Genomic DNA, 14,649 nt, shown 5'->3' with positions numbered 1-14,649 from the left:
CCATGCATCGCTGCCAAGGCCATAATCCTTTCGCCACAACAAACCAACTCGTGAGCAACTACGGGACTCATTAGGTGATTAAAATCGACGTCAGGAGATACCGTCCTGCAGAGACACAAATCAAGGGCCCAGTCGAAATCGCAGCTCAGGCAATAAAACACAGGCTGGACACATGTGAAATAGGAAAATCGAAAAGATAATCCAAATGCCGTGCTTAAAGTCGCAAGCGGCAGTGTGCCATAGTATTCAAGCATCCGATTGCGAAACAGTGCCAGGTGGGGCAGAGCGGCTTCTAACACAGGAGGGGCATCCATTTTTAATAAAACAAAATATCACCAGAACGCCTGCAGCCAGCGCCAGCAACACAGGAAACCCTCCAAACAGGCTTGAAAATATACTGTGGAAGAAAGCAGGGATGACCCCAAAAATGTTCTCAAAGGAAGTCACAAGACCACTGCTAACTAATTTAAAAAAATGTGGCAGGCCAGAAGTGGAGGAGGCATTAAAGATTTGATGGACCAGCACGCTGAAATGCAATAGCAAATCAGTATTCAATAGCGCTTGCACTTCTGTGCGCGTGTTAGCTATGTGAAGGACGAATGTTTCACGAGCCGAACTCAGGGCCACCTCTTTTTGAGACAAAACGGCTCTTATTCTACTCATACCATTGAACTCTGTTTTCAAGGTTGGGATATGCGGCCAGATGGAAACTTCTGAATTCTCATGTGTAGGAGGATACAGAACGTTTTTGCAACACACCACACGTTCTGATACGGTTACCACATAAGCGACACCTCTAATTAACCCACAACAGTCTTCGTTATTTAAAAGTAAATAACTGCCATTTGCCAGTAATGTGAAAGTAGGAACGATTGCGGGAACTGGAGTGCCTTTCAAAACACAGGCTAAATTTGGCCGGTCCTGGTTACAAGAACCATGCAACTGGATGTGTTTACAAATTAATGAATGATCCGGGGTTTCTGTGCACTCCTCCCCTTTAAGATAAACCTCTTTCTCGTCCTTCAAGCAACGGTAAGTTAATGGAAGAGACCATGCCTCATGGAGAAATGAACTTCCCAGTGGTTCATATCTACCTATAGCGATATATCGCATACAACTTGTGAATTTATACAAAGCGAAAGGTAATGTAATTAACCCGTGGATAAGCCATGTCGCAGCAGTGGCTTCTGCCACAGAGAACGGTAAAGACTCTAATCTCTCAATGTGTAACATAGAAAAAGACGCATCTCGCATTGAAAGCATGCACTGATTGTCAGTTAAATTGAAAGGAGCATAGAGAGACGAAACGTTCATGTAAGACCAAGGCACCCGCCCAGACTTAAGCGTTTGCAGGGTCCATGCAAATTGCATAATAGAACGCAATTGATCCTGACCATGGTATAATACAGACACCTCATCTTGCACAATATCAACAACAGAAGACACAATGTTATTCAACGTGTAAATGTGGGAAGAAAGCATGTTAATACTGTTATCCACAACTGCAAGTACTTTTTCTAAATTAGCTTGATCAATAGCTCTAAGGCGTGTAGCCGCCTCAATTTGTGAAGTCTTCCAGATTTCATTGTAAATTGCATATATCATTCTTCTAGATCTACCATTAGCCGGGCCTTTAATGAAATCGTTTAAATAAACATCATCAGAGAGCTTGGACAGATGCAGTTTTACCGCAGCCAATGTAGAATGTTTCAGCCAATTCTGACATAATTTTCCTACAGAATAAGTGGTGACAGAATGGTCAGTATCAAAGCGGGGATCAGGTCTGACATGTGTAAACCCATCAGCTAAACCCAGAAAACGATGTTGGCATGAATCTGAACTTCTGTGCAACATCAGCCAACCTTTTGGATCCAAACTGGAAATGTTAAAGGACGCATGTTGCAATAAGGCCTGCAATTCATCAATGGAAAACTTTGTAACATTATTCCAACCGGAATATTCTTCTAAATTAGGGACAGTAGGTGTATAATTTTTTAGAAGTTGCCAAACCAAAGCATGTAGTCTGTGAAATGCTAGAATTCAAAAACAACATATGATTTGGGATGAGACATGCACGGTGAAAAGCCTCGGTGCCTTGTACCTGCCAACTTTCAGAACCCCAAACTGATTTAAGGTCAATGGTTTCCTTCCATAGCTCATAGCCCTCTACAGCAAATTCGTCTAGAAAGGACTTCGAATACAACAATTTGGTATCGGTAAGTCTAACCTTGGACATGGACTTCGGTGTCATTTTGAAGAAAAAAAAAGACTCGGGATTGGACTGATTAAAGTCGGTGAAATAAGTGTACTTTTTCAAAAAAGTACTCGAACTGCCTTGTAAAGGGGCTGGGCAATGTTCCCACTGAGTTTAATTTACAGTATCCCTTTTGGAATTCGTTTTATGCAGATAATGGTTGCCAAAATGTTGGAGCAAAATAATTCACCATAATTAGCAGTATCTAAGTATAAATCTTCAGCATCAAAGGCAGCATAATATTTCAAATCAGAGAATAACGCTTCTACGGCCTGAACATCCCAATCATTAGAACGTATGTTTTGTTTCACCACATCTCCAATGTTAACCCTGAGCACATTAGGTACATTAACCACTTCAGTAGGGCCATGTATTTGAAACTGAACCGCATCCCACACAATCCCATCAAGCACAGGCCAAGCAGTGATGTTAACAAATTGCAAGTCTCTCTTCAGTCGGTGTGATGAATGTGAAGAGGAAAGGGGGGCCAAAGTTCCATTAAGATTCCGAATGCATGATCTTTCCTCAACGTAGTGTCCATTGACAAGGCCAAAAAAGTAAAACACAAAACCAATTGACATAAAAAGGTATATAGAAAAAAGTACCGGCCAAATATATGTCTAAGGAGGGAGCAAAAATTTTTTTTAAATAACGTGGCATAAATTGTAAAACGGGAGGGCTTGTCCGAAGTTTGCGAAACACTGTCAAAAGAGAATCTGGATTCAGTGGCCAAACGTGTTTGCAAATCCGGCATTGATAAGTCAGTTGGGTAAGTGTAATCAAGTTCATCAATGTGATTAATTGGTAAAGTACTTAATAAAGGACTGGAAATGGCAGGCATCTCAAGGGCCACCTCAGGCATAGGATTAGAGGAAGGGGCCAAACAGAATGTCTTGCAATCGAAGGACAGGATACTGCCGGAGTCATACTATGAAGAATCGGCCACTCTGTGTATCTTGACATTATCATTAGAGATAAACCTGTTTTCCTTACGACCAGGTAGTGGTGGTAAAATGACTGTTCTTGTGCCCTTCACTCCAGGGACTGGAACCGGAGCTCGATAGGAAGGACCAAATTCTTTCTTGTTATCGATCTTCTCTCAAACCAGTTCTCCAACTTGGGGTAGCCAGCCAACTACGGGGATCTCCAATGCATCATCCGATGTGGAGGGCAAATGTTCCTTTGCAAGACTGTCTCTGGTCTTTTGTAGATCCTGTAAAACATGGAAATGTTCATCTACGTCAGAGGTTGTGGCGCGGGACACCCTGTCTAGACCGTCAAGGTCCGGACAAACATCTTGATACCAAAGAGCATTTCGTATGGGATCCGCCCACCCAGAGACCTTCTAGGGAGATTAATAAGAGCACGCTGCACGCCATTGAGGTTGACCAGTCAGTTTCTGCCAGTGCCTATAACTCATGCTGTCAAAGATTGCTTTAAGTCATGGTTCATTCGCTCCACTACACTATTACCCTCAGGCCTGTAGGGAGACGAAAACTTGACTTGGACCCCCATCGAAATCATGGCATCCTTATACGCCTTAGAGGCGAAAGCCGGACCCTGATCCTAATGGAAGGTACCACAGTCAAAAATCCCTACAAAGACACGCAAATCCCTTATGACAGTCCGTGAATCAGCGCTGCGATGGGGCCATACCCACACAAAGCTTGTGCATGAATCAACTGCTAATAAGATGTACTTATACGCAGTATCAGAAGAAAAAGGACCGCACTGATCCAAGTAAACACAGCCTAGTAGTTTATTAGATATGTACAACTGTGTCTGTGGCGGACGCGCAGTAGTTGAAGGTTTAATCTGCTGGCAAATGTCACATTGAAGGACATAGTCACTCGTCTGTTTGTACAGTCCCCGCCACCAGAAACGTTGTTGTAATTGAGCTACAGTGGCTGAAACGCCCGCAGACGCCACACCTTCATGCGCCGCTGTAATCAAGCTTGCCCTGCGATCTGAGTTGGGATTCAAACGTTCTCCAACTTCAGGTATTTCCACAAAAGGAACCTTATCGGGACTTAAGTGGTATGTGTACTTCGAAGGGAACCCCGTAGGATGTTTACTTCCCTTCTCAGCGGCAGCAACCGCCGCCAAGATGTCAAGATGCCAAGATGTCATTATCAATCTTACTTTTGGACCGTGTAACTGCTGCAACTAAATAAGTAGATACCGCTGATTTCGCCGCTTCATTAGCAAGTGAGTTACCTACAGCGTGAACTCCCACACGCTGATGGCCGAGAGTATGAATCACAAAAACGAGTGGCAACTGCTCTTTGAGCTCAGCCACTCGAACCCAGATCAATTTATGTTTTATTGTGCTACCCTTGGAATCACGAAAGACATTCTGAATCCAAAAAAACAAGTTCACATTGTAAGACTGGACACAGTAATAGGAATCACTCACAATAAGAGTAGTCCCACTAGGATCTGCGTACTCTAACGCGAGTAAGAGAGCACGAAGCTCCGCCAATTGTGCGGTGCAGTCCCCTAGAGTCTGGCTCTAAAATCATTGAAGGGCAAACTACCTGATCTGACACTTAAACCTCTTCTCGATCTATTATATGGCTCTAAAATCATTGAAGGGCAAACTACCTGATCTGACACTTAAACCTCTTCTCGATCTATTGAGTGCCAAATTAAAACCGACTCTCACATACGGGAGTGAATCACACCACGGCAAGGATGCGGCATTACTGGACACACTCATTGCCAATTCATACAGGGCTATTTTCAACCTTCCCAAGTACGTTTCCCCGGCTCAGATTCGATTAGAATTTGGTATCCTGAAACAAACTCTAGAGAGGCGGAGCGTATATGCAACAAATTGGCATAAAATTCGCAACGCAGACGCAGGATCTCTATGTGCAAACCTATGGGAAAAACTACTTCGGCACCGCAACCTCGCGCCGAGAGCCTACCTATATGAATCGCTCAAAGTTCTAGGCCTGACTGAAACCTGGGAAACATCAATCGATCTCTTGTCCTTTAAAAAAGTAGCTAAAAAATCAGCTAACATCATCTCAGCGATAGAAGATAAGAAAGACCTAGCAAACCGAGCACATGGATGGCTAACGGTGGGAGCTTATGAGAAACTGCGGCCACAAGCGTATTTCAGTATTGGCATGAAAATAAATGTTAAAGAAAAATTCCTAAAATTACGACTTGGTGTACTTCCCATACTTCCACATCTTCCACCTTGGGAGAGAAATAATCCTTCACATCAGTGTCGCATGTGCAAAACCGGCAAAGAAGATATAATTCATGTGATTTGCATCTGCCCCAGCATAAAGGACCTGAAGTTCAATCTATTACGTCCTTTTTTTAACCTTTATGCCGTCCGGACTTGCAGACAGGCAGCCATATTGTTCTTTTCTACTAGCGACACTAAATTGAACTGTCAAGTGGTGAAGTTCTTTGACCTAATAAGAAAGAGACTAAACCATGCTAGATGAACTTTTTAATTCTATGATGTTAACCATATAACTGGTAATATCACTGTAATTTTATGCACCCTAATTTTTGTTATGTTTAAGCAACAATAACTATGGACATTTTTCAATTTTGTAAAGATTTTAATTAATCATATACAAATAAAACATTTACCTTACCTTACCCCTAGAGTCTGCGTGTGCACAACTCTGGACTTGAACTCATCGTTCACCATGGCACCGACCACAATGGCGCATGCGGAAATGTAGGCGTGTTTAGAGCCATGCGCAACCTGCGCCGAACCATCAGTGTAAATGATGCAATGGAAATCCTCCAAAGGTCGCATTGCTAATGGAGCTGGATGAACGAATTCATACTGTAAGTACTCCTGCGACCGTAACGTGGCGTCAAAAATAAACGTGACATCTTGAGATGTCAAGGATGCAGCCCATCGAATCCACCAAGGGTGCAAAGCTTTAGATTTTGGTACACTGGCTTTCGTAACTGCCTCCAAGGCAGGACACGGGGTAACATCCAACATGCGTTTTCCCTCTGACAGGGCACGTTCTTTTAGAATTGCCATCTGCACAGCCGTTAAAACTTTCTCCACAGTGGAAAATCGCATTTCAGCCGAAGTGTACAAGTGTGATTTGTAAGCAATAGGGACTGTGTCTCCGCCATTAAAAGTAAGGTATGTGAAACCCACCGTCCAAGGGATGAATCTTATCACCAGGTTGGTGTGGTTATCACGAGTCAGTAAGCATTTAGAAGCGAGTAGATCAGCCTGCAAGGATTGCAAAATGACTAAGTGCTAAGGCAGCCAGCATGATTTGGAAAAAGATGGTTGTATCAAAGCATACAAAGGTTTGATACGCTGGGCATAATCCAGAATGTATGTCCTTCCGAAATTCAAGAAACCCAGTAAAGACTGTAATTTTTTCAGTGTTGTCGGAGCGCTCAGTTGTGCGCATTTCTCCAAGAAGTGAGGAGTCAAACCTCTACCTTCATTGTTGAGCTCATAGCCCAGGAACAACACTGTATACTCTGCAATGTGCGATTTCGCAAAGTTAAACTTGTAACCCATATCTGCAAAGTTACAAATTATGCTGTTTACTCGACACAGATGCTCCCAAATTTCGTCGTCTGGGAGATATATGTCATCCACATACGAGCATGCATCTGGGTCGATTCTCTCCAAAAGAGAGACTATGCGGGCAGTAAAAATCCCAGGACTATTCTTATAGCCCATCGGGAGACGCCAAAATTGTTTTTGGACACCGCCGCAAGTAAAACTGGTCCATTGGGAACTAAGACCATCCAATCGGTGGGCATAAAAACCGTTAGAAATGTCCAGCGTGGTTTTAAAACGCTTACGCACAAGACTATTCACTAAAGCAGAGCCGTGAGTATTCTGTACTGCACAGTTACGGCAATGCGAGTTTAAATGCCGGTAATCCAATACCAAACGATATGAATTGTCGGCCTTGGTCACAGTAAAAAGGGGGTTATTCATTGGTGACACACAAGTTTCAATCACTCCTTGATATTCCAATTGTTCAAGGATTGCCGCGACAGAAGATTTGGCTTCACGCCGAATAGGATATTGAGGTCGAGGCTGCGGCTGAGACCGTAAAGGAATTTCTTGGCATGGGGACAATTTATCCCAACCACATTGGTTGCGGTACAGAGCCGGCGCGAGAGCCTTAGCCCACTCTTCTGCAAAACGCAGAGCATGCTCTCTGGAGACTGTGTTCGCGAAACTGGGGAGGATTACCTCCTCCCCTCGCGGCGCTGCGAGAACAAAAGGTGGGGGCCAATCAGCCTCTGAAAGCAAAATGTCATACGTAGATGAAAGATTTCCCCCAAATACCCCTTTAATGGTTCGTTGTATGTCACCTTCGATTAACAGGACAATTTCATAAAGTCTTTCAGGGGGAGCAACTCTTGTATCAGCTGTTTCTATCACAACATAAATGTCAGTCGCTGTCACCTTCAGTAGTGGACGCAGGGCCTCTCTCAGTATGGTAATCTCCGCCGCGCTGTCCAGCAAGGTCAGAGGCCAAGTCAGATTCCGAAGCTGCGTTCTCACTATCTGTGGCATATCGATGCGCTGTTAAAGCCGCGACTTTCTTTTTGGCAAACTGCGGTCTCTTCGGCGTTGAGCCGTCCTGCTTTCCTGCACAGTTTTTCGGGCGGAGCTGGTCTCGTCCTTGTTGACCACCCCGTCCCCTTCCGCCTCCTCCACCACCGGACGCCGAAGCCGATGAGTCCTGATGAAAGGAACGAGGAGAACGTTGATCAGAAACCTGAAATCGATCAGGTGATTTAATCGTCACGCGATCGCGCAAGACATAAACACGTTCTGTTTGCGCAGGTAAAGGAGACGCAGGACGTGATTCCTGTGTTTGCTGTTGTTGCTTTCCCTGTTTTTGTTTTTTAGGCCAATTTTGTTTCTTGGACTTGGGCTGACTCTCTGTTTCAGAAGTCTGCCCTTGGGGTTGCTTCTTTTCTTTGACAGAAAAAGGCTTCAGACCCTTGCTATTGCGACCCACTGTTTTATAAGCAGCCACAACAATCCTCGCCAACTGATGGGGTTTCTCGGCATCGGGGACTGCAGCCAAAGCATTAGCCACCTGAAAGTTCACTGCATCCCCCTTGACATTAGCAAGTATGAGATCGCAAACTATTTCAAAGGAGCCACACACGCGCATAGCCAATTCCACCGCAGCCTCCGGTCCGTGATCATCTTGAACACGTTTAATGATCGTAGGCAGGACAGCCATAGACGGAGTGCCATAACACCTCGCATAGACCGCCGCAAATGTTTTTCCCCAGGTCTCACAGTCAACGAGCTCAGGGGCCAAATCCTTCTGTAAACTAATCGTTAAAATCCTGTGTTTATCACCAGGAGTTGTATTAGGAAATACTGCTTCCAGCTGATTAAATTTTTCGGCAAGCCAGAAAGGAAAATGATCCTTGTCCTGGGGACGCTTACCCATTACAGCATTGACCATTACAGGACTGAGCTTTATTCCGCCCTGTCCCGCTGGAAGAGCCGGACCCCCCAGGGGCCCACCCGGGAGATGACGACCTATGTATTGCACTAAGGCACGAATCACGGCAATAGAGACTACATGTAGCCTGCGTACCTCCGCTAGGGTACAATTGCCGTGTTGAGGATGAGGAGTAAATCCAGCCAAAACAGGTTAATTTGCGCCTGGAATGGACAAAGGACCTAACCTCGGAGCGGTTAAAGAATGGGGTAGAGCGCCACCAAACCAAACGCTATGCTGCCAATGATCAATAGGTACTTCCAGTGCCCTGTACGGAGTATATTCACCCGGCACAGGAGAGGGAGTGTAATTGTGGAACACTCCAGAATTAGCATCCACAGCCGGAAACGTCACCCACGAATAAAACAGTTCGTATGGGTAAGCTGCATCCGCACTCACCACCAAAATCACAGCCAAGCCTTCCAAGGGTACTTGGTAAGTCTGCATATGATTGCGTACCGCAATACGACTATGCTGCGGAATGTCCACTGGTTGGGCCATGACTGCACAGGAAATTAGAAAAACAAGGTAAACTTCGTAGCACAACTGGGTAGTAATTCAAGGAAACCATTTTAGAAACATTCAAGATTGAAAAGACCTATTTCAAAAATAGGTAGGTTTTGTCCGACACCACCGTTTTCCGGAAGCGACAGCAAAGGGGTTAAGGATTGAATGATATACTACTCGAGTGTCATGATATAAGACCGACAACGTTGGGCGCAATGTAGCGGGAATTCCGTTCTACTACAGAACTGCGCGTAGAGATACGGAACATCAGTGAATTAGGGTGGCCCAAAACTCACCTCAGTACCCAAAATCCCCTTACCGAGCTAGCTACAGTGTCACATTGGTCAGTATAACTTCCCAATGTTTGACAGACCAGAACATGAACTTCGAATACCTCAGGTATCATGGAACACATGAACACTCTTTCGTTATGCAATCATTTCAAACCAGAACGTGGAGTAAAAGAGGACACGTGCACATTTGAAATATTTATTTACTAATGCAGGGTTCTAAAACGCAGTATCTTAGATAATACAAGCAAACATATTATCGCAAGCAAAGTTATCAGCATAGTTAATAGTCCATAAAATGCGAAAGGTGACAGCATGCTAATATGCTGAAATGAATAGGAGTTAGCAAAACCTAATTCTCACCCTCCCTAACTAGCATAGAATATTATTATCTATGAAGGTCTCTTTGGGTTTTAGCAGGGCGGGCCCATACCTCAAAATCTCAGTGGCAGAGGATCACATCATCTTCCACCAGCTCTCTGCATGCAAAGCACCATCAAGTGTTTTTCGTGTGCCCTCAGCAAAGCAATATAAAACGCGCGTAAAGCCCGATTTGGGCAGCAGCTGCATTCATGTTATGTCTAGAAAGGTGCGAAGATCAGACCTTACAACAACACTCTGTCACGTTATCCTGGGAAACTTCAGCACTCACTGTGCAGACATATTTTACCAAACAAAGCTGATAGCAGAACAATAACATATTATTCTCATGTAAATCACAACGCTCTTCCAGGTTGAAAGCTAAAATAACAATTATGTGTCGTGCGCAAAAGCAGCAAAAGGAAAAATGGCGATTAAACATTTTAATAACGATTCAGAAAAGGGGGTGGTGATGAACAGAGTGTCTGAATTAAGCAGACCACTCTTACCCAGTCCAAAGATCAGGGCTTGATCCATCACCGTTATTTAGCTCACTGCCCCATCCCAGCTCAGAACCTGGCTATATGCAAATTAATCTGTCCCTGGCCCAGTGCATCATGGGAACAGGGCAGACCAAACTACCAAGCCAATTCTTCACCAGAAAGGAGACAAGCTTCCAGGGACCGGTTTCTGGCATTTCAGCCGTCATCGGCCCGGCTTGCTTAAATCCTGATGGAGCAGTGAGCAAGGGACTCATGTCTGAGTATACCCTGCCACACCTATAGTGGCCAAAAACTATTCAGAAAAGGGGGTGGTGATGAACAGAGTGTCTGAATTAAGCAGACCACTCTTACCCAGTCCAAAGATCAGGGCTTGATCCATCACCGTTATTTAGCTCACTGCCCCATCCCAGCTCAGAACCTGGCTATATGCAAATTAATCTGTCCCTAAACATTTTAATAAGCTCATGCTAACTTAACACGGTATATAGGTAGGCAGTATCTATATGACAACTAAGCTTTGGCGGGCAGGCCCCAGTACCTTCGCTCTTCAGCTGGAGCAGTACGAGCTGTACCGGCACTTGGGAAGTACAGGGGAGCCCCCCAGCCCTGGGTAAAGTGACTTGTGCTGTCCCACCGACTCCCAACCCGCTCCCGGCCAGACGCAATGCAGGGCAATGCGGCGGGAAGTGTTTGACCTGCAGAGTTGGCTTCTTGCTGGTGGGTGCACTGGGAGAACTTCCGTCCGTGGCCCCTTCTCCTCTGATGGCGCTCCTCTGGGGGGAACGAGCCTTCCTTTCTTTCAGCCCAGAACGGCGTCTTGCTGGGCGGGGTACCACCAGTGCTGACTTCCCTTTTGTTGCTAGGGGACGCTTCTCCCTTCTAGTCGGGAGCGGGACTGCCTCCAGTGACAAGCCCTTCGTTGCTAGGCAGCCCCACGCAGCATCACTACCTTAGCACTCACAGAGATCCCGGGCCGGCAGAGGTGATACCTTACAACACATCGCTTTAATCAGCAGCAGTCTCGGTGGCACATAGCGCGTTCCGGTGCCAGGGCCGCCAGCGGTGATATTTTGCAACACAGCGCTTTCCTCAGCAGCGCTCTTGGTGGCACACAGCGTGTTCCAGTGCCCGGGCCGCCAGCGGTGATATTTTGCAACACAGCGCTTTCCTCAGCAGCGCTCTTGGCGGCACACAGCGCGTTCCAGTTCCCGGGCGGCGGCGGTGATATTTTTCAACACAGCGCTTTCCTCTAGCCTGTGGCGGTGATCTCTGGAGCAAGTTTCACACAGGTGGAAGTCCCACATTGAGGGCAGCCCGAGAAACGCCGCATGGTGTTCAAATCCCAAACACAAAGCCCTTTTCCCACAGGGCAGTCCGTAATGTGGTTGCCGATCCACACGCACAGCACCACAGAGGGGATTTAAATAATGTGCTCAGTCCGCGCTGGCAGCGGTGACATTGAGGATATTGAAGAGGTGGTTTTCCACACCCAGTGTTGCAGAAGGACCAGCGAGGCTGCACGCATGCACAGCATTGTAGGGCAAGTCCTGGAAATGTTGTTATCCCAGAAAGGCAGTCCTTATTAATGTTGTGGAGACACTCTGGAGGTGGTATTTTTAGTTTTCCCCAGTAGGGCAGGACCAGCAGTCAGCAGGGCAGCTCAGCAAGTTGGGACAGCAGTTCCTGGGAGCAGTCAACCTCCTCACAAGTGGCAATCCTCCTGGTGTAGCAGTCCTCACTCCAGCAGAGGTTCTTCCCGGTCCAGTAGTGTAACAACAATGTGTGGCCAGGAACCTCCCTTTTATACCCTGCAGTCTAGTCACTAACCCTAGGCAAAGCACTATGATACGCTCTCATAGTTTGCGCTACTTCGCACTACGCAAATTGCACGTAACACAGTGCAAACACGCATAGCGTAGCATAGCTTAGTGCAGCGTTCATTTTTTGCTTGCTTGCAGTCCTCAACATCAAGTTGGCGACCGCGAGCATGCAGAATGACATTCCGGCAAGACTTTTTCCTCGTTCATGATCAGCAGCATCAAGTTGCTGATCGCAAGCGTTGAAAATAAATCTGCCAGTGAGATTCTCAACACGGGGAGGTCAGGTTTCTCATTGCAAGTGGTCATGTATGCTCGTGACCAATCACGATTGAGAAACTACCAGTCCGCGTTGAGAAAGCTGACACTTGAGTTAAAATCTACTCGAGCGGCAGTAAAAGACAGCTTGCATTGTGCAAGATGCCGTTTTCAATGAGTGCACGGTGCGGACAACCATCCGGCACTGTGCAATGATCCTGAACAGTGCACTACGCAGTTCGGGTAGTGCTACGTGTAGCTCGCGTTGTGCGAAGTGCACTTTGCGTAGCTACGCATAGCGCTACTTTGCCAACTACGCCCAGGCTTAGTAATCACTAGAAGGGGGCAGAAGTCTCTGGAAGGGTTTGGGGGCAGGGGTCTCTGGACGAGTCCAGGGATTCTGGGATGGTCCCTGCCTTCCCTGACCTGGCTGTCACAGTGACAAAAGGCAGGGCCGTTAAGGCTACATTGGGCAGCCAGTCACAGCCGATTCAAGTGGAGAAGGTGTGAATCACCATCCCACCTCACAGCCCTGGCAGGCTATCAGTATGCAGATGGGTGGGGGGAGTCTGCAGTGCCCAGACTTAGTGTAGGTAGAGAAATATCTACTTTCTAAAATGGAGAATTCTAGGGTAGTAGTGCCCCAAACCCCATATATCATTGTAAATGGTTCTAATGAGACCAAACATGACAGACTTATTAGTTCCCAGTTATAAATTATCCCAGAAGGGGGGTTCCCAATGTTAGCCAATGGAGGGTTAAGTGTCACTGCATTATCAGGGGCTTGTGGCAGATATGCCAGTGTCAAAATGTTTTAGCAGTGGTGAGGCACCCAGGGGCCTAAGTCCAACAGAAAGGTACGATAAAAATGGGAAGGCTGACAGGTCCAACACTTACCCAAAGACACCAGGGGGATATGTACAAGAAAATGTCAGAGCACTGTGTAACACCAAATTTGGCAACGCCATGCTCTGACATTTGCAAAACGCAGGGATGCACAGTTCTTTTGAAATATGGTGCACCCCTGCATTTTCCCTAGCTCTGGCACAAAAAGCTGCCTAACACCAGTGCAGGCAGCCTTGCAACATGCTGCAAGGGTGCCTGCGCTGCAGGGGTGATTCTTTATGTGCAGGAAGTGACACCTTCCAGCATATAATCAATTAATAAAGGCAATTTGCAGTTTCTATCTGTGCTGCAGAATGCAGCACACAGAAAGAGCAAAATACGAGGAGAAATTAATAATTTTTGGCGCTGCCCCATCCATGTAAATCCAGGGCAGAGTCGAAAAGCAATGGGTGTTGTGATAGAACACCCAATGCAATACCCATGGCCCACGCCTTTTTTTTTTGCAGAGTTTTATATAGCGCGAACTTGACCCGAACTGAATCAGGTATCAGAGCGCTTCACATAGCACCAGTTACGTTACATGAGGACACACATTCATTTTTGTTAGGCACGGGGAGATTAAGTGATTTGCCCAGAATCACAAGAAGTTTGGCGTCATTACCAAGACTCAAACCCAGTTCCCCAGGTCCGAGGTTGAGCGCCTTAGCCGTTAGCCCAAGCCTTTGCCCCAGCGGGCTGCTTCAGAAAGGGGCATATTTACAATGTGGCGTTAAGCCACGTTAAGTGGTTTAACACCACCTTGTTATGTTATGTTATATTATGTTATGCATTTTTTATTAGGCGCACAGCTGCTCCAGCGAAGGAGCGTCCTGGCGCCGCGACAAGGTAGCAGCACAACACAACAAGATAAAAACAACAGTGGGGATGGACTAAGGGAACAGGAAGGTTTTCACCGCTCGGCGGAATGAGAGCAAGTCCCTAAGGGCGCGAATCGCCGGGGGGAGGGAATTCCACAGCATAGCCGCGCGGACTTGGAAAGAACGTCCGCCGGCTCTGCTGCGCTTGACACGAGGGACAACCGCTAGTTCCAGATCAGCAGATCTTAATGCTCGTGCAGGGGTGTAGTGGGCCAGAAGTTGGGACAAGATCATGGCTGGGGATCCCTTAAGTATTTTGTAGGCGACACAGAGGACCTTAAACTGAATCCGCTGGGCCACCGGTAGCCAGTGCAACGATCGCAGGGTGCTAGAGGTCGGACAAGATCTAGGTAGTCCAACCACCGCTCTCGCAGCGGCATTCTGAATCCGCTGCAGACGACCA

General features: G+C 46.5%; 1 protein-coding gene across 1 annotated transcript; it reads right to left on the bottom strand.

Moving 5' to 3' along the window:
- Positions 1-246: 246 nt before the first annotated feature.
- LOC144820240 (uncharacterized) lies at positions 247-1,371 on the bottom strand. The gene has a single exon (XM_078677837.1). The coding sequence runs from the start codon at positions 1,369-1,371 to the stop codon at positions 247-249; it is 1,125 nt and encodes a 374-aa protein (XP_078533963.1).
- Positions 1,372-14,649: the final 13,278 nt, after the last annotated feature.

Source organism: Lissotriton helveticus, chromosome 2_1, assembly GCF_964261635.1.
Source record: "Lissotriton helveticus chromosome 2_1, aLisHel1.1, whole genome shotgun sequence".
Taxonomy (NCBI): domain Eukaryota; kingdom Metazoa; phylum Chordata; class Amphibia; order Caudata; family Salamandridae; genus Lissotriton; species Lissotriton helveticus.
This window is presented reverse-complemented; position numbering and strand designations above follow the sequence as displayed.